The sequence below is a fragment of the Xylocopa sonorina genome, chromosome 4 (genome assembly GCF_050948175.1).
Source record: "Xylocopa sonorina isolate GNS202 chromosome 4, iyXylSono1_principal, whole genome shotgun sequence".
In the NCBI taxonomy this organism is placed as follows: domain Eukaryota; kingdom Metazoa; phylum Arthropoda; class Insecta; order Hymenoptera; family Apidae; genus Xylocopa; species Xylocopa sonorina.
The window spans coordinates 9,239,364-9,257,090 of NC_135196.1; the positions used below are offsets into that span (position 1 = coordinate 9,239,364).

General features: G+C 31.5%; 3 protein-coding genes and 1 long non-coding RNA gene across 6 annotated transcripts; 3 read left to right on the top strand and 1 right to left on the bottom strand.

Moving 5' to 3' along the window:
- Nucleotides 1-275: 275 nt before the first annotated feature.
- LOC143422797 (uncharacterized) lies at nucleotides 276-2,691 on the top strand. The gene is made up of 3 exons (XM_076893721.1): nucleotides 276-476; nucleotides 1,899-2,089; nucleotides 2,373-2,691. The coding sequence occupies exons 1-3, from the start codon at nucleotides 457-459 to the stop codon at nucleotides 2,528-2,530; spliced, it is 369 nt and encodes a 122-aa protein (XP_076749836.1). The 5' UTR covers nucleotides 276-456; the 3' UTR covers nucleotides 2,531-2,691.
- A 1,577-nt stretch (nucleotides 2,692-4,268) lies between these two features.
- On the top strand, nucleotides 4,269-14,178 carry LOC143423150 (putative ATP-dependent RNA helicase DHX35). 2 transcript variants are annotated; one of them, XM_076894256.1, is made up of 12 exons: nucleotides 4,269-4,744; nucleotides 5,124-5,338; nucleotides 10,428-10,607; nucleotides 11,028-11,168; nucleotides 11,258-11,420; nucleotides 11,582-11,743; nucleotides 11,860-12,006; nucleotides 12,097-12,238; nucleotides 12,338-12,624; nucleotides 12,732-13,037; nucleotides 13,128-13,281; nucleotides 14,012-14,178. In XM_076894256.1, the coding sequence occupies exons 1-12, from the start codon at nucleotides 4,714-4,716 to the stop codon at nucleotides 14,136-14,138; spliced, it is 2,055 nt and encodes a 684-aa protein (XP_076750371.1). In that variant the 5' UTR covers nucleotides 4,269-4,713; the 3' UTR covers nucleotides 14,139-14,178. The 2 variants fall into 2 exon arrangements, with proteins under 2 accessions (XP_076750371.1, XP_076750370.1); XM_076894255.1 differs by lacking the exons at nucleotides 4,269-4,744; nucleotides 5,124-5,338 and adding an exon at nucleotides 6,896-7,672 and having other exon boundaries at nucleotides 14,012-14,164.
- LOC143423165 (uncharacterized) lies at nucleotides 6,653-10,562 on the bottom strand. Of its 2 annotated transcripts, none has more exons than XR_013101795.1 (3): nucleotides 10,431-10,562; nucleotides 7,053-7,608; nucleotides 6,653-6,989 (listed from the first exon to the last, which is right to left on the bottom strand). It is a non-coding gene; the product is annotated as an uncharacterized LOC143423165 (long non-coding RNA). The 2 variants fall into 2 exon arrangements; XR_013101796.1 differs by having other exon boundaries at nucleotides 10,415-10,553.
- A 101-nt stretch (nucleotides 14,179-14,279) lies between the features above and the next one.
- On the top strand, nucleotides 14,280-16,635 carry LOC143423161 (WD repeat-containing protein 89). Its single transcript, XM_076894284.1, has 7 exons — nucleotides 14,280-14,814; nucleotides 15,077-15,303; nucleotides 15,370-15,704; nucleotides 15,784-15,909; nucleotides 15,982-16,076; nucleotides 16,219-16,321; nucleotides 16,395-16,635. Exons 1-7 carry the CDS (start codon nucleotides 14,651-14,653, stop codon nucleotides 16,548-16,550), a joined length of 1,206 nt encoding a protein of 401 aa, XP_076750399.1. The 5' UTR covers nucleotides 14,280-14,650; the 3' UTR covers nucleotides 16,551-16,635.
- Nucleotides 16,636-17,727: the final 1,092 nt, after the last annotated feature.

Here is a 17,727-nt window from a genome sequence, read left to right on the forward strand (position 1 = left end):
AAGGCGGCAAGTTTATACATATTTTAAAGTTGTATCGATTTAAAAATATCTTAAGATTAATAATATATGTATTGCCATTGGTGTGTCCTTTAATAGAAAATAAAACCTAAAGGGAACGTTTATTATTGCGTAAAGGAATTGTATTAACAATTTCTAGTTATTTCAAAATGATGTCACAGTGAATGGTTTAATAAGGGATTGATTCGTGCGCCATCTGTAAACGAGCGGGAAAGAAAAGTGTTTGAAGGCCGCCGGCCTGCCGGCCGGGCCGAGTAACTCGGGTCTCGGACGAATCAGTGTGCGAGTCTCTCTGCCATTTGCGCGTCGGTACGCGACTACGCGACAGTGGTGATACTAGAATTCAACGACTGCTTACCGGTGCGTAGAAAACGCAGACCTTATTAACTACGTTTTGTATTAAAGTGTTTTATCGATCACACAACTAAATCGATCAGCATGGCGGATACAGAAACTAAGTAAGTACCATATATTCGTTTATTGATCTATTGTAAGAAAATCACACGTTTTCGTCGAACGTTTGTGTTATGTTTCGTTACCGAATACAGTAATAGCGTTAGCAATACCAGCGTTGCATTATCCCTATTCCTGGCATCGTCTGTCCTGAACGCTTCAAGTTTACAAACAATGTCTTTCGTTTCAAAATTTTCTTCTGAATCATAATTGATTGTATACTTTTGAAAACGTACGTAAGTATGTATTTTGTGCAGCCACGAGAAAGGGACCCGCGGGAAAGAGAGGGGATGCCCTCTCTACGTGATATTCTCAGCTTGATTCGTAAGACGCGTTACGTTCTCGAGATTACCTGCTTTTGCCATGATACATGTTCCACTTGCAGAGCCGCTTTTCCAATAACATCCTTTACCCCCTTATTTTTCCTCACCTGTTGTAGTTTCAGCTACACGAAACAATAACGAAGTGTTATGTTGTTCATATATTTTTCTTGATATATGTGCTCTTCGAATCGTTTACGATTAGAATACCTCATGTTTATACATATATATATATATATGCATATCTTTAACATTTGTATAAAATTATTTAGAGGAAGCATGGCTGTGAAACAGAATACAATATTTTCTAAAATAAGGTTATAGCTTTTCCAGTACCAGTAACTATCCAACTACGTTTATATTAGGAAAAACATTTTTTATTACCTGTATATAAAAGGAACTAAAAATATTTAACGGATGATTGTAACACACAGCAGCTTAAAAAGAAAATGGTCAGCGTATCGATCTGCTCTCACTTATCGACTATACATGTTGAAAATAGTAGTATATTTTTACTTTTCATTATATATTTTTAAAAAGAAATACGTAGCGCTTATAATGATAAATATCGATGCCATTTAAGGTTACTTAAGTTCCAACACTGTGGGAACAAATGTATATATAATATTGATGTATATTTACGGTCTACGAACATCCACGATTTGCCGCGCCGAAAGATTCTATATGTGTGTGTACACACATGTATAATATGTGTGTGTGTATTCTGCGTTGGAGCGGTTTGTAAGAAGGGAGAGACGAAAGCAGGATAATATTAACATCGGTAGGTGCCGCCACGGTTGGCGTCCTATCTCTACTTCTTTCCCTTGTTATTTCCTCTTTGTCTATACCCATGGAAGTGCCTAACCGATACCACGCTAAAGAAAATAAAATATGATAATGCCTCAACTAATACATATTTTACCATTATTATTATTCTTAATGTTATTTAACATTTCTTTTTCTCATATTTATTCCAAAGTACGATAAGTATCCAAACTATAAAAATATAAATGACATTACTAATATTTTAATTAAGAAGTGTAATATTTATATATGTATTATGATTATGCCACAAAGTAATTAAAACTTATTTATTCTAATCTTTAGAGACACCAAAGTTGCTACAACCCCAGAAAAGAAAGTAGTAGAGGAAGAGAAGAAAACAGTTCAAGAGGTCGATGAAGATTCAAAAGCATCTGAAAATGGAGATGCTAACGAAACCAAAGAAAATGGCTCAAATGAGGAAAAAGAGTCAGAAGACAAGGAGGTAGAATCAACAGAAAATGGTGATTCTACAGGTAATATTATTAAGTGAAGTTAATGGTTATTATCAATACCTTTTGACTGTTGTAATGAAAAATTATTAACTTTGAACTTAGTAGATCTATGTTAAAATATTCTAGCATTTACAATACTTACCCAAATTGTAAATTTATATTTTCATTGGTCAACTTATGGTATTTTCCTAAATAAAATTTCATATTAAAAAGCATATTTCATATAGATATCATTATAACACATATTATCTATCTAATACGTAAACATGAAAAATAGCATTTAAAAAAATGTTTTCATTTACAGATGCTCCTGTTGATAGTTGTATAAAGAGGAAATCAACAGCTTTAAGTGAAACAACAGAAGATGCTGTCACTGATGGTGCAAGTCCTGAAAAAAAAACAAAACTTGATGAGAAATGTGCTGAAGCAGAAACCAATGGAGATGCAGAAGCTACGGCCTAATATTTTTAATTTTTATCGCAGACTTAATCTATAGAATCAATTTTTAAACAGCTAACCGAGAAGTCAGAACACCTAAAATTTGTTGTCTGTGCATCGTCGCGCTAGACGAGCATTAAAAAACGGAAACTTAAATATTGTATTAATGACTTTTTGTGTTGAGACATTTATGTGTGTTTATTGCAACCATTTTTGTGACTCTGACTCTGGCAATAGCATATATCCACAACATCATTTTAAATTACTGTCATTCACATTTCCTATATTTTCCACATTAATGTCCATACACAATACATACACATACAGAGTGTTAAGCTTAAAAAATAAGAAAGATACAGATAATATAAATAATATATTTCTGATACATAAAGATAGATGATGTGGTGCTTGAGAAAGATTGTTGTGGAAAATACATTCTATAGAATCCTCATTCTTTCTTATGCACAGACATGAATATATATAAACACTTCATATCAGAGATGAAAGAAATAATATTTGTTTGCAAATCAAAATACATTCCTATAATACCTTGAGGTTCACCCAGTGTCCATTAACAATCTCTGACAGAAGATACAAAATTGTTTCTGTTTTTAAACTTTGACAAATATTTGTTTCATATCATGTGTACATATGTATAACTTATGTACATGTTAACTTTCAGCAAAAAAAAAATAGATAAATTATCAAATATTCGGGTGTGTTAACATTAATGCAATATTATCTAATATTATCTAAAGTGATTTACACAATGTAATTGTTATTACCATAACAACTTGCATGAACAGAAAAATACTGGTGAGTAAAAAACATTAATGTTAAATTTGCAATAACAGTGATATAATATCACTTTCAAGAAAAGTTGCACATTAAATGTTTAAAATCTATGTATAATTAAAATTATAGTTACATACTTTTAAACAGTGTAAAAGGTGCAAAAGTAAAAGCAATTAAGTGTATATTATACTAATATGGACAATTGATTTAAAATGTTAAATGTAAAATTGCTGCTATATCTTCATTAATTTTTTTTCTGTTATGTGAAGTACAAATTATTTTCATACAAAATGTGGTACAATCAGAATAACTGTAATATTATTTCTTTATGTAATACATATTTGATTTGGTAAAACTGTAATAAGAGAGATTACATTAAAACATATCCAATGAGAGGATAAAGTTAATTTAAATATAGTGTTAATATATTTATGTCAGACTTCTATATTCTTATATAAAAAAAAATACACGATTGTTGTTACTAATAAAATTGATAGATTCATGTACAAAATGACAAACAATATACCTGTCCTTCCACAAAATATACTTGACATATAACATTGATTCTAGTTAGTTTAGAAAGCCAGAAAATGAGCACTTTTTATCAATTTTGTAACAATTGTATTACTACTGATTTAGAATGAAAAGAAAGTTTAATTTTCATACTTAAAGTTTTGTATTATTGAATACTATTTAAGAAAAGAAGGTATAAAATCGGCTGATTCTTCCATTTTAAATAGAAAATGAAATTGTTTAAATGGTTTGAGAAAATCAAATGAATATTTAAAAGTAATATCAGACAAATATATACGTATCATAAAGTATGTATTATATGTGTGCATTTATAGGAATATTCTGAGCTTTAAAAATTCTTGGCGCGACGTATAACACTACTACAAGTTCAAACCAGTGATGGCTCAGTGAGGGACGCATAACGGAAGTCGCTACATGTCTCTCACCAAGCTGGTCCATGGCATGAACATGTAGTGTTACACGTCGCCTCAAAATATCTTCGATTTTTATGCCACGTGTAACACTAAGCAAACGTAGCTGACCAATAAGAAATACTGCCATTGAACTGAGCTATTTCGCATTACTGAGCAGTTGCTAATTAAGAAGTGTCCGTACACTAAATTAGTTTCCTTGAAATCATTGTGTACAGTAACAGCGCTTCTGTCTGAAGTTATGCGATGCGTGAGAAAGATGTAGTTTCGTATTTACTGCACATCGCATATGACTTCACATGGAATCACTGCTTACAGATTGTGTATGTTTGTTAATGTGTAATAAATCAAAGTAAATATACTAATTAGAATTATGTAAACAGTACAAAAATATTGGAATTTGTAACTTCTTGACATGTTTAACAATTAATCTTATTTTATCGTATTGTTTATATAAAATTAAATAAAATGAGTACAAAACCGGTCTATTCTAAATTTGGTTAGTACAATTCTTTCAAATTTATTATTTATATATGTTGTATGTATAAAAACATTTAACTGACATCAGGTTAAAATTAATAAATTTAAAATATTTTATTTATATTTGTCATATAAACTCTCATTTATTCAGCTCTTATGAGACATATTATAAACGTGAGCAAATTATACTTATGATTACCTCTATGTCTAAGTCTATTATTGTTAAATAAAAATTAAAGCAAAGGTAAAATGTTAAAAATGAAAGTAAATCTGGATGAGAGAGAGTTTATTGTATATAGTAATGTTTTTATTATTTATGCTTACGTATTTGTAAATAAATTTCTCTCTGACATAAGAGATACTTCTTTATATGCATTTAATGGTTTTTGAAATTGTAGGTGATAGTATGTGGCAAGAGGATAAATCTGACATAGAAGCTCATTCATCTACGCAGTTTATATATAATGCACATCATTCTCTTGCATTGAATTTACAACGTCAGCAGTTGCCTACATTTAAATATAGAAGTCATATTATATATCTATTAGAAAAATATCAAACATTGGTCTTGATTGGTGAAACTGGATGTGGAAAAAGTACACAGCTACCACAGGTAACATATACATGTTTTTAAATTATTATGTCTATTATGTCTATCATCTATGAACCTGATATTTCTTATTACATCTTATTTTGTGTTACAAATATCTATATACCTATAATTATGTTTAATGATTAATATATGAAGAATATCATGAGATATAAACGATATATAGATTTGCACATCCTTGTGCAATTATATATTTTTCTGTATGGAATAATGAATTAGCCACTTGATAATGTTCTATATATTAACATTAGTTTACAATTAACTACTAATATATTATTGGATACAATGCATATTAGTTATACTGAACTGGTATATTACAAATACATTTCATAATTATTGAAATTAAAATATTTTTTAAATTAATATAGAGAATAATTGATGAACAAATGAACTGTATCAATTAGCGTATTAAAAATATATGATTTCATTTAAAAAAAGAAAAAAAAATTGGTCTTCAGTATTCCCAACACTTAAGTTGTATAAAAATTTGATCTAAAATATTATTTAGTACCGTCAATAGTTTTCAAAGATATTTAACTGAGTCTATTAAAGATATTTTGGTTCCACAGAACTTTTTTGTGTAAATAAATGTTAAAATAAGTGGAAATTGTACGATCATAAACTCGCGCACGCGCACACGTGTAAAGATGATTATATTGCGTTGCAATTCGATTGTAGCCAAACAAGGCGACAGAGTAATGTATTTCGTTATCTCTCCGAAGTGTAATGTGTGTTGATAAAGTTTCTCTTAAATAATTTCCACACGATTATTGTCAAGAGAATTATGTTCTCTAAAAAAAGGATATCAGGGAGTAACGATACTTGTAATGAACTGGTTTATTAACGAACGATTAAGAAGAAAAATGATGTGACGATAGTGTAATTAAGATTTTGTTGTAAAACAAAAATTTCTGATACTTCCATAAATGATAAATTGGATGGAATAATCTTAAAGGAGTTGTTTAAAATGTTTTTTAAATATTCAAACGAAACATGGTTAAGAATGGTGTGGATTAATTGATTACGATAGTAATCAAATTCGGAATCTACGGGATCTCAGATAACCATGTGGAGTCCCGGTTCGCTAAGTCATATCTTAATATCACATTCTACACTGCTGTGTGAAGTGTACTGTTCACTGTACTAGTATTATCAATATACTCAGTATCTCTTAAAAACCAGAAACTACGAGTTCGACGTATCAAGGAAATTAGTCACGCAATGAATTGAAGTTAAACGATTTTAAACTGTGATATGCGATATTAATTACGTCAAAAAATTAAATATTGCAATTGTATCGTTATTTCAAAACAAATATAATCTTTAACTTTTTTGATTTACATCACATCAAAAAAATATAATAAATGTCAGTTAACTGGACAGCGAAGTTACTGCTAACAGTTATTAGCAGTATACAGTTAAATTAATCGCAGAGTATGCATAATATATTTGAGCCTGTTATATTGAAAGAATATAATAATAAAATGTGGAAGGTATGATATAAAAATCCAACAGTGCGTATGTATCAATGTACAAAAACTTGCCAAAATTATACAAGAAATGTTTGGTGCAACAACTCTAATAAGCAGATCGTTCCTAATAATTTTGGTGTTAATGACAATGTACTTCCTCGGAATGGATCTTCTGTTATATTCTAGAATACAAAATTACGATATAAGACCTACAATAAATGGTACGCAATACAATTCGATCATACCTTGTGACTTTAATCCATTATGTACAGTGACTGTGAAAGGATTAATGCTTGATCATCCAAACCAGTTTCTTTTGAGTCCACTTGCAGCCATCATGGATAATTTATTATGCATAAGTAGCTCTTGGACATGGGTGACTCCAAATGCAATCAGTTGCTTCCATGTGTTAATAGCAATATTAGCTGGTAAATGTGTTTCCAGTGATTCGCTATCTTACAGGCGTTTAGGTGTCATATTTTTTCAAGCAAGGACATGGTTGGATGATTTAGATGGACATGTTGCCAGAAAAAGAGTAAATATCAAAGGTGAACGATCAGATGTTGGTACAACTGGCTACATTGTTGATGGTGTTTGTGACACCTTAGGATGTATTGCTCTAATTATTGGCCTATACCAGTTTCTTGCCCGTAACTCAAGTAGACGTGGAGGATACGATAAACTGCCACACCTTCCTGTGTCTTCAGTCCTGGAATCTGGGAATGTAACTTTGAAAACTTCGAACACAGCGCTTCGTAACATATTACTTATAGCCGTCCATTTGTTCCTTACCAGTGCCACCTGGAATCGATATATATATCTGTATCAGGACCTTCTTGAGACTGATTATAGAACACCAGCAATAGTTAGTAGAGAACATCTTTACACTAGACAGACGACTATATTTAGGAGCATTTTTTTTTGGATAATAGTCCTTTGCTGGAAGTTTATTAATTTTCATGCTGTTATGGATTATCTGCTCTTGGCAATATTTTTCGATCGCATGCGAGAATACATCAGACTTGTAAAATGGTCTTCGTACGTTATTGTATTATTGCTTGTTTATGTAACTGAATTTCATTTTCTACGAGCCTATACATATGTACAAGATGTACCATCATCGATTGATGAAGGAAAATCTATGTCCGATGTTTCCACTCAAGGATGACAGTGTGAATCTTGGAAAATCTTGTTCTTTACAGTTGTTTATTACCGGTGATACATAATTGACCAGGGCAACACTTATATACTGAAACTTGCAAAGTCATATTCATTTATGAAAATAATATCTTAACAAAATTTTTTGTATTTTATATTTTTTTGCATGTATTTTGTATAAATATCAGACTGATGTATGAAGAAATGTGCATAAACCCCTTATCTGATAAATTAGTATTTTTTTTTTTAATTCAAATTTAGTTTTGAGGAATGTATGTTCTTTATGATATGAAAGAGTAGGGAAAAGAAAAAAGGAAAAGCGGGACGTTTCTGAACAAAGCTTGTGAGAGATTGTGAGTGTTGTTTCCACTGAGTGGTGAGTGTTGGAGGACCGCCGCAATTCTTGAATAACGTGTCGTTAAACTGTATTACATTAATTTCCTACTCCAGAAAAAATATTTAAACAGATTAAATTTTAGTCATTTAAATGATTTTTAAGTTTTTATACATATTATCTTTTTTTGTTTTTGCCAAAAGTATTAAAAATGAATAGTGATGTAGATAATTAAATATTTAATAATATATGTCTTCCTTGTTAGGTATGTAAATAGAATATCTTTGCATTTACTTAATGCAGTTATTATCTTTGTTAATATCTGTAAATTTCATAAATTATTCATTTTGATGAAATTATCGCGATCTCTAACATTCGCAGAATATCTGATATTCTTCTTAGTTGATTCAAGGGGTTCATGTTACTGTCTGATTATATATACATATTTTACATATATATATATTATATACATGTATACATAAATATACTAATGAACAGTAGCATCAACTTTCGGATAATAGTTAATGGATCTATGCGCGCGCTTGTTCACTTCATATGTTTTTTAGCAGTCCTTTATATGTGTAGTTGAAAAGTAAAATTAGAGTTATTGCATTTTTCAATTTAGCCATTTAATCAGAACGATAATACATAGAATAAAAGTATTATATTATATACACGGTATATATTTATATATATTTACAGTATAAATATTTATTTAATATTAAACATACAAGTTAAGTAATATACGTTGATATGTGATAATTAATCTTACTAATCATGGATCAAAAAGTATAATTTCTAATTTTTTATTTATAATAGTTACATCTTGCCTTTACCTGCATATTTTAATGCGATCCAAAGTGTCAGGAATATCGCGAATTACGTAGGTGTAGTACTTGTAAGTTTGCTGAAGTCACGTTGTAGGTTTTTGACTTATATAAGTCGTTATAATGAGCTTTCCATAAAATCTAATATAAGTGTGATATTAAATTCCAAAGACGTAATTCATATTTAATATTCTTTCATTACCGAATTATGCAACAAGATTAGAATGGTGAATTCAAAATGTAAAGCTTCGCGTTAAAGTTGAAAAGCGATGAGTGCATGTAACAGTGTAGCAATTAAGTTTTTCTCTAATGAAATATAAAATTTACTTACCTAACATATGGTGTTAATTTACTTAGCCTTGAAAGGACTTGTAATAAAACTTTATACTGTCGAAAATAAGCTAAACATATGACGATCTTTTGATATTTGTTAATTGACGATATTGATTCTTCATGAAATGAATTATACTATTAAATGAAGTAAAACAGTATTAACATTTGCAAACGTATACAGATTGTAATACAATATTTTTTAAATTATCCCGTATTGTATGATCAATGGAGATGGGATACTCGAAAGTTTCATATCTCGAATCACAAAATGTTTATAAATTTTTAAGGATATAAATAATAATTTGTGTATGCTTTATAACCATCTGTTAATACACATTCGTTTCCACGATTTTAGAGTGATTAAACAAAAATTATTTATTAAGTGCGCATTGATCGTTTTGTGGTACCTTATGCAAAAGAGTTACGTTTCAGTATTACTCTTAGTTATGTTTGCAATAGAGATTAACAGTGATTCATTTTCTAAAGCAACTTTTTTCTCTAGAACAAAAACAGTTATACAAAGAAACATTAAATATTTATGTAGAAGTATAAGAAATTAAGGTGAACTAGTTGAAAAGCTAGTTTCTCATCAATTTAAATGGAACTTTGTGCACATCAACGGATGTGCTGTCTATTTTATAAGAGCATGGTCTCGATGTCTCTGTAGAAATGAATAGTTTAGATTTTGAATAAATAGTTTTAAATGACTTCCCAACTACATATATTCTATAATCCAGAAGAAACTCGTTAATCTAAACTTAATATATTCAATATATTCTGTTTGAAGGAGTACCAAACAATAATTAATTATTATTCATATTATGAATAAAGTCCCAGATTTTTGAAAATGATAATCAACTGATAAAAAGAAATAAGCTGTTTTCCTAAAAGGGACTATTGACCAGCCGACAGGAAATTTGAAAGAAAGTACATGTGAATTACAATTATTATTTACCAAATGATTTCAGTACCTTCTTGAAGCAGGATGGTGTGCAGATGGAAAAATGATTGGCATCACGGAACCAAGGCGAGTTGCAGCTACTTCTTTAGCTAATCGCGTTGCCGATGAACGCAGTTGTATTTTAGGCACGGAAGTCGGTTATTCTATACGTTTCGACAACTACACAGACGAAACGACAAAGATCAAGGTACCATTTGGGAAGTTATTTAAGCAAAAAATAAGTTAAGATAACAAAGATTAGGACATAGATATATAATCTGGAAAGTATACTGGGGTAGACAAATTTTAAATGATAAAATCAATTTTTGATTATTCGAATATACTTTCTCAGAAAATGCACACCTAACGAAAAGATTCACCGTTGTCGGTGTAGCACGAGTTAGAAGTTATCGGCTAATTATACATATACATATGTACAGAATCCATATAACATCATATAAGAATCCATCGCGAAACGACGTGTTCTTCTGCAGTAACAATAATATGATAATTGGATAATAAATAATATTGTATACATATATACGAATATGTTATAAAATGTTGAACAATAACGGGGCAAAAAGTTTAATAAAAATAGTAACTATATATTGTTCACTATACGTTACAGTACATGACAGAAGGAATTCTTCTTCGTGAATTAATGAGTGATCCTTTACTGACGAGTTACTCCGTAATTGTGGTAGACGAAGTACACGAAAGGACCCTCCTCACCGATATTATCATGGGACTTTTAAAGAAGATAATTCGGGTGATTAATAATTGTAAAATACGTTTATATTTTAATAGAAGATATTTAAATAATGCAAACAATTTATTTAATATTTTTTTTTCTATTAGAAACGAAAGAGTTTACGAATTGTTGTTTGTTCCGCTACGGTTGACGCGGAACAGCTTCGAGATTTCTTCAATACAAATGTAACGAAGGATTCGGCAAAAGATACAGCGGTTATACTGACTGTGGAGGGTAGACTTTATCCAGTGGATATTTTCTTCGTAAATGGTATATCTGCACGTGTAAATATATTTGACCATTTTATGAGAATAATATCTTAAAAGGTCCTTGAAGAAATCTAAAAAAATAATCTAATCTATTTATTCCATAAATTTTTATAGATTGTTTGTTAAATAAATTTTTTATATACTCGTATACATTTGTTTCAGAACCAGTAGCTAATTACGTAACCAGTGTCGTAAATACTGCTTTGAAAATTCATGAAACCAAAGAACCTGGTGATATTTTAGCATTTCTTACGGGTTTGGACGAAGTAGACCAGGCGGTTTCTCTTTTGTCGGAACACGCGAAACTGGTAAAGGAAGGTAAACGTGAGTATGATTCTAAACGATGTCCAACGCTGCACTACTACTTTGTTGGATAAGTTTAAGATAACTCTTTCCTTTTGCCGTTACTTTCATCGACATTTATCGCTTTCTTTTTATAGTGAAACTTCTACCTCTAGCTATGTACGGATCACTTCCTAATTCAGAGCAATTAAAAGTATTTTGGAGGGCTGCCAAAGACACTCGTAAAGTCATTGTGGCAACGAACATCGCAGAAACATCTATCACTATCCCAAACATCGTTTATGGTATACCAATGTTCGGTTATTTATTTTAGTTTTATTTTACACGTAATCGCGAAGTACGGTAATTTACTAAAAAAAAATTGTTCGATCTAGTAATCGACTGTGGCTTCGTGAAACTTCCTTGGTATGAGACAGAGACTCAGACGAATTCCCTCATAATAGTTCCGGTGTCTAAAGCTTCCGCCAACCAACGTGCTGGTCGAGCAGGTCGCGTACGAACAGGAGAGACATACAGGTATACAATATTTCGAAAAATTAAATTTCTAATAAAGTCAATTGGAATTCATTTATTGGAAACGTTCCTCAAAATTTCATCTGTATAATCTTTGTGTAGATTGTACACAGAGGAAGCATATTCGGAATTGTTCGAGGCAACACCGCCGGAAATGCAACGCTCAGATTTAGCACCAGCAATTTTGCAGCTGAAAGCTTTGGGGATCGATAATGTGCTAAGATTCAATTTTCCATCCGCTCCACCAAGTAAAAATCTTCTTGCGGGCCTGGAGTTACTTTACGCGTTAGGTGCAATTGATAGTAATGGAGAATTAACAACTCCTTTGGGTATGACAATGGCTGAAATGCCGTTAGAAGCTGTTTTAGCGAAATCACTTATAGTATCAGGTAATATATCTAATCAAGGAAACAATAATTGGAGAGTTGGATTAAAACACGCGAGAGATTAGTGTAGTGCGATTCCCCTGAAACTTCATTTCTCTTTATGTATGCAGGTGAAATGGGATGTTCGGTAGAACTATCGACCATTTTAGCCATGCTCCAAGTACAAAATGTTTTCATAAGACCAGCAGGAGGTCAAGCTGCTATAAAGGCAAGAGTTGCGCACAGAAAATTCGAAGTTGAAGAAGGAGATCTATTGACATTACTCAATGTATATACTGCTTACGAAAAAAATAAAACACCTAGCTGGTGTCAAAAATTGTTTCTAAATAATAAAGCTTTACGAAGAGCCACGGAAATCCGCACGCAAATGCAGTCTATGATGAAGAGACTAAACATATCGCTGGTTTCGTGTAATGGTAGATTATGATAGAGATTGTGTTTTCTATGATATTTTAATTGAGTTATGAAAATTTTCTAATAACAATTTATTCTTTATATTTTTCAAGGAAATGTCGAACAAATTCTAAAATGTATAACAGCTGGGCTCTTTCCAAAAGCGGCATACTTACATTACACTGGAGTATATAAAACAATCCGCGGTAATAAAGATTTGCACATTCATCCTAATAGTTGCTTATATACACTTCAACAGCCTCAGTGGTACGTATATCAATCTTAACATTCTACATGCAGTAAATAATTGTCTTTTGTATTTCTCAAATACCCAGACAACACAGCAAATCACATAACACTTTAAAAAGCACCAGCGTATCATGGTTGCGTCCCCTGGTTCCGTAACGCCACAGGGATATCATTTGTTACATATTTCCCGCTTTAGAAGTAAGAGAGAGAAAGACATATAGGAAAGCTATAAGAAAGAGTGAGACAGACGATGTCGACCTTACTGTAGAACCCCTGGCGCCATCTCTGTGAAAAGTGCTCAAACTGGTCGCTCAGCGTTATCGACAGCGAAGTGAACTACTGAAACACTGACGCCATCTCTCGGGAAAGCGCTGAAACTAGTTGGGCATTAGTTTCACTATTTTCCGCAGAGATGGCGCTAGTAGTTCTTGAGTAGTTCACTTCGCTGTCGATAATGCTGAGCGACCAGTTTGAGCACTTTTCACAGAGATGGCGCCAGGGGTTCTACAGTAAGGTCGACATCGTCTGTCTCACTCTTTCTTATAGCTTTCCTATATGTCTTTCTCTCTCTTACTTCTAAAGCGGGAAATATAGATGGCTATGGAAGGTGATGTATCACGCGGTGCAAGTAACATCACAGTGCTCTTACTGTGACAGAGTTGTGTTGCCAGGGTATATACTGTATTCCTGTAACATTAAGATTTAATATTTACTGCAATTCTGTAACTTTTGTATACTTCCATTCAAGGTTACTGTTCTGTGAAGTTCTGCAAACAAACAAAACATACATGAAGGATATAACTGTGATAAAACCGGAATGGTTACTAGAATTGGCTCCTCACTTTTATGAGAAAACATTTCTCGAGCCTATTTAATGTAACTCTCAATATATATGTATATTTATATACTAAAGTGTAAAATTATTCCATACTTATATTTTATGAGTTTATTCCATACTTGATATAGATAGAAAATCTTGTTACAGCTGTTGGTATTTCATGGAATTCCAGTTTGCGTAGCACGATGTTCGGCAAGCACTCGTCTGCGATACGAAATGATAAATCTATCTGATTCTTCGTCTATGTCTTTTGCTTTAACCGATGTTAATGTTGTCGGAGAAAAACCGCGTTTGAAACGTCTCTGTTTTGTCAATTTTTTAAAAACATATACATACGTGAAATACTAAAGTAATTAAATAAGAATAAATAAAAGAAGTGTATCGAATAGTATTAGATGAAAGAAGAAGTTGAATGTAAAACATTTTATGGTTTCGTATTAATTGAAAGTGACAAATATTTTTATAAACGAAGACGTATGGCTACAATTTGGACGTGATATTAACCTTAATTTTGTTTGATACCTGCGTAGACTCTTAAGAGACAGCGTCATGGCTAAAATAATTGAATCGTTAAAAAGATTAAGTGTCGAACACAATACGCGTAAACACGACGAGAATCGGACCATCAAGAGGAAAAAAGAGTTAATATTGTCAATAGAAGAAGCGGTGTCCCTCGACCATAATTATGTCCTTGCTGTCTGTGGAACACAAAGGCAAATTATGCTCTTTCATACGGAACATTTTACGTCAAATCTATTAGAGAAAATGTAGTATATCTTCATTCCAAACAATTGTTAAAATATACCCTGAATGTAATTAGCAATTCAGATATAAAAATATATGTAGAGTACATTTAATATTAAATTTGGATTCGACGTAAATTGTGCCATAATATTAAGTTTGGATTCAACATAAATTGTGTCATACATTTATACAATGCGTAAATTTATTTTACAAAGTAATTTTTGCGTATAGTGATCCAGAATTTAGAATTGGTGCTGCTTTGTCCAATCATACATGTGTAATATATTCTGTTGGGGAGAGTTTAAATAGAACTGCAACATTAACTCACAATCAAACACCTATCGTTGGCATCAGATTCAGTCCTACCTCTAAAAACATTTTATATACAGCAACAAACAGTGGACACATTACAGCGTGCGATTTACGAGCTAAAGGAAAAATTGTCGCAGAGTTTAAAGGTAGACATTATTAAATTTGTTAAAGGAAAGATAGCAAGGGTTAATGTATTATCTTTTCATTTCCAGATAGTACAGAAGATGGAAAAATGAAACCTCTTTGTAGTTTTGATGTTAGTTGCGATGAAAAACTTATAGCTGGTGGTACAGAACATATCGGTGGGGATACATTTATTTTATTTTGGGATGCTCGATATACTAATTCAAAATTGAATGACAAAAATAATCTTCTTGGAGGGTACTGGGAATCTCATATGGAAGACGTAACATCCTTAGCATTTCATCCTAGAAAGGAAGATATTTTAGCATCTGGTAGTATAGATGGATTGATTAATGTCTTCGACCTTACACAGCCGTCGGAAGATTCTGCATTAACTTATTCCTTAAATACTGAATCATCTGTGGTGAGTTAATATTACAGATGAAATTTAAAATATATTGGTATTGTAAAACAGGTGGAAATTTATATATTTCAATTAAAAGGATAGGATAGGTTGGCTGAATGATGATAATCTCTGGTGCACGACACATAATTCATTGCAGCTTTGGAACTGTGATGGTGCAACTCCATATGCTAAATTTGAACGTAGTGACTTAGCAGTTTTCCAGGTTAATATGATAACTGTAATTTATATGAACATCTTGATGTTTGCTTTTGTTTAATATACTTGTTCTTATTAGAATTGTGAACCAGACGATTGCTACATAGACAGAGTTCATGCTTCGAATGTATTTGGACAACCGTTTCTGTTAGTTGGTTGCAGTAGTGTTAAAGGGTAAATTACTACATATTAAATAGCATAGTATTATAAACAAAATAATGTTTTTAGTAGTATTAGTTAGGTATTTGAATAAGTGTAAATAGCATTCTTATATAATTTATAACATTTTTGTCTCTTATTTGTTAAATTATTTTAGGGATAATTTGAGATGTTTGAGTATTGTAAATGATCGGTTAGAAACATATTATAACATGATGGGAAATAAACAAGTAGTACGTGATAGCTGGTTACACGAAAAGGTATGATTCTAATACAAAGTTAAAGCAAATTTATTACAATTGAAGATAATGGAAACTTTGATGTCATTTGTAGAGTGGTTCTTTGATAACAGTTGGCGAAGAAGGCCTTATAAACATTTGGAGGCAAACAGAAACAATGCCTATTGAACAAACATCTAGCCATAAATTGGTGGCGAAAATTGGTACCAGTAAAGGACGTGATCGTCAGCACAGGACTAAGCCATATTAAAATAAAAACGATAGGTTAAAAATTTGTAAATGCAAAGAGAATTTTTATAAGTAAATATAATAAACAGAAGAGAAATATCACGTAACATTAACATAATCGTTCATTTCCCTCACGTTCTTATTTATTACAATAACAATTTGTATGTACATTTATAATAAATAGGTATTATTTCTTTATGCGGTTAGTGATTTAACGGCGATTCATGTATTGATCGAAAAATGTAGCACATGTGTATATAAACGTTAGGGAATGTAAATCACATATCAGTATGTATACATCTGTATAGAATTGAAACAGGAAGTAGAGTATCGCAAATATTTCTTTGCTCTTGCCAAGTATAACGGATTAACTTTCATGGATCGCCTCACGAAAAAATTATTTCATCTCACGATGTAAGGACTTATTAAAAATAGAAGTTTACGACGTGCATTTGTTATAAAATAGACGCAACCGGCGTATCGTGAATAAATGGTAAATCTTGATAAAGTGATCAAGCATATAACACAATAGTAACAATTAATATTACCGTATTGCCGATGTAACGGCACTTACTTTAAAAGTTATTAAATTCTAAGAGAATTAATGCTGATGTATTGAGTGTGTGAGCGCGTCTTAAAACAAACACGCGTCCACTCATAAGATATAATTTTACATTAACGTTTCCAAAGATGATCGCAGTAGCGAGTATCACAATGATAACAGTAGATATAGTTTTAGAGTAAAATAGTAGGTACAGAGTAAACGTACAAAAATACTTCCCATGAGCGTCTGGGACGTAAAGATTCACTAAAACGTGGAAAACCGCGTTACTAATAATTCTTTATATCCTTTCTTAAATTTATGCTATCAAGTGACATCGAACATGCTAGATGACACAAGACGCATGTAGGCCGCCGCACTACTCCATGTTATTCCAATTTGATTCATTTTTTTTTTACCCTGAAGATGGTGTGCGACTTCATTACGTAATGATAATATTTAATAACAATAAACTTTAATCGTATCGAGCTACATTTGATATAGTGTATAACGTTTTTAATATATATAAAGAATACATTTTATACATGTATTTATATACAGAGTGTCTCTATTCAACAAATAATGTTTCAGAGCCGATTTCTGAGTAGATTTCAAGCAACTTTCCCTTTGAGCAAATGTTCATTTGACATTGTTAACA

What these genes read in the sequence shown, in the direction of transcription:
- LOC143423161 (XM_076894284.1), top strand. Translation starts at nt 14,651, where the DNA reads ATGGCTAAAATAATTGAATCGTTAAAAAGATTAAGTGTCGAACACAAT. An exon ending in GCTGTCTGTGGAACACAAAG is followed by an intron (nt 14,815 to 15,076) that starts GCAAATTATGCT and finishes TTTTGCGTATAG; the next exon opens with TGATCCAGAATTTAGAATTG. An exon ending in AATTGTCGCAGAGTTTAAAG is followed by an intron (nt 15,304 to 15,369) that starts GTAGACATTATT and finishes TTTCATTTCCAG; the next exon opens with ATAGTACAGAAGATGGAAAA.
- LOC143422797 (XM_076893721.1), top strand. Translation starts at nt 457, where the DNA reads ATGGCGGATACAGAAACTAA. An exon ending in ATGGCGGATACAGAAACTAA is followed by an intron (nt 477 to 1,898) that starts GTAAGTACCATA and finishes TCTAATCTTTAG; the next exon opens with AGACACCAAAGTTGCTACAA. An exon ending in AGAAAATGGTGATTCTACAG is followed by an intron (nt 2,090 to 2,372) that starts GTAATATTATTA and finishes TTTCATTTACAG; the next exon opens with ATGCTCCTGTTGATAGTTGT.
- LOC143423150 (XM_076894255.1), top strand. Translation starts at nt 6,896, where the DNA reads ATGTTTGGTGCAACAACTCTAATAAGCAGATCGTTCCTAATAATTTTG. An exon ending in GGATATTTTCTTCGTAAATG is followed by an intron (nt 11,421 to 11,581) that starts GTATATCTGCAC and finishes CATTTGTTTCAG; the next exon opens with AACCAGTAGCTAATTACGTA. An exon ending in TATCCCAAACATCGTTTATG is followed by an intron (nt 12,007 to 12,096) that starts GTATACCAATGT and finishes TGTTCGATCTAG; the next exon opens with TAATCGACTGTGGCTTCGTG.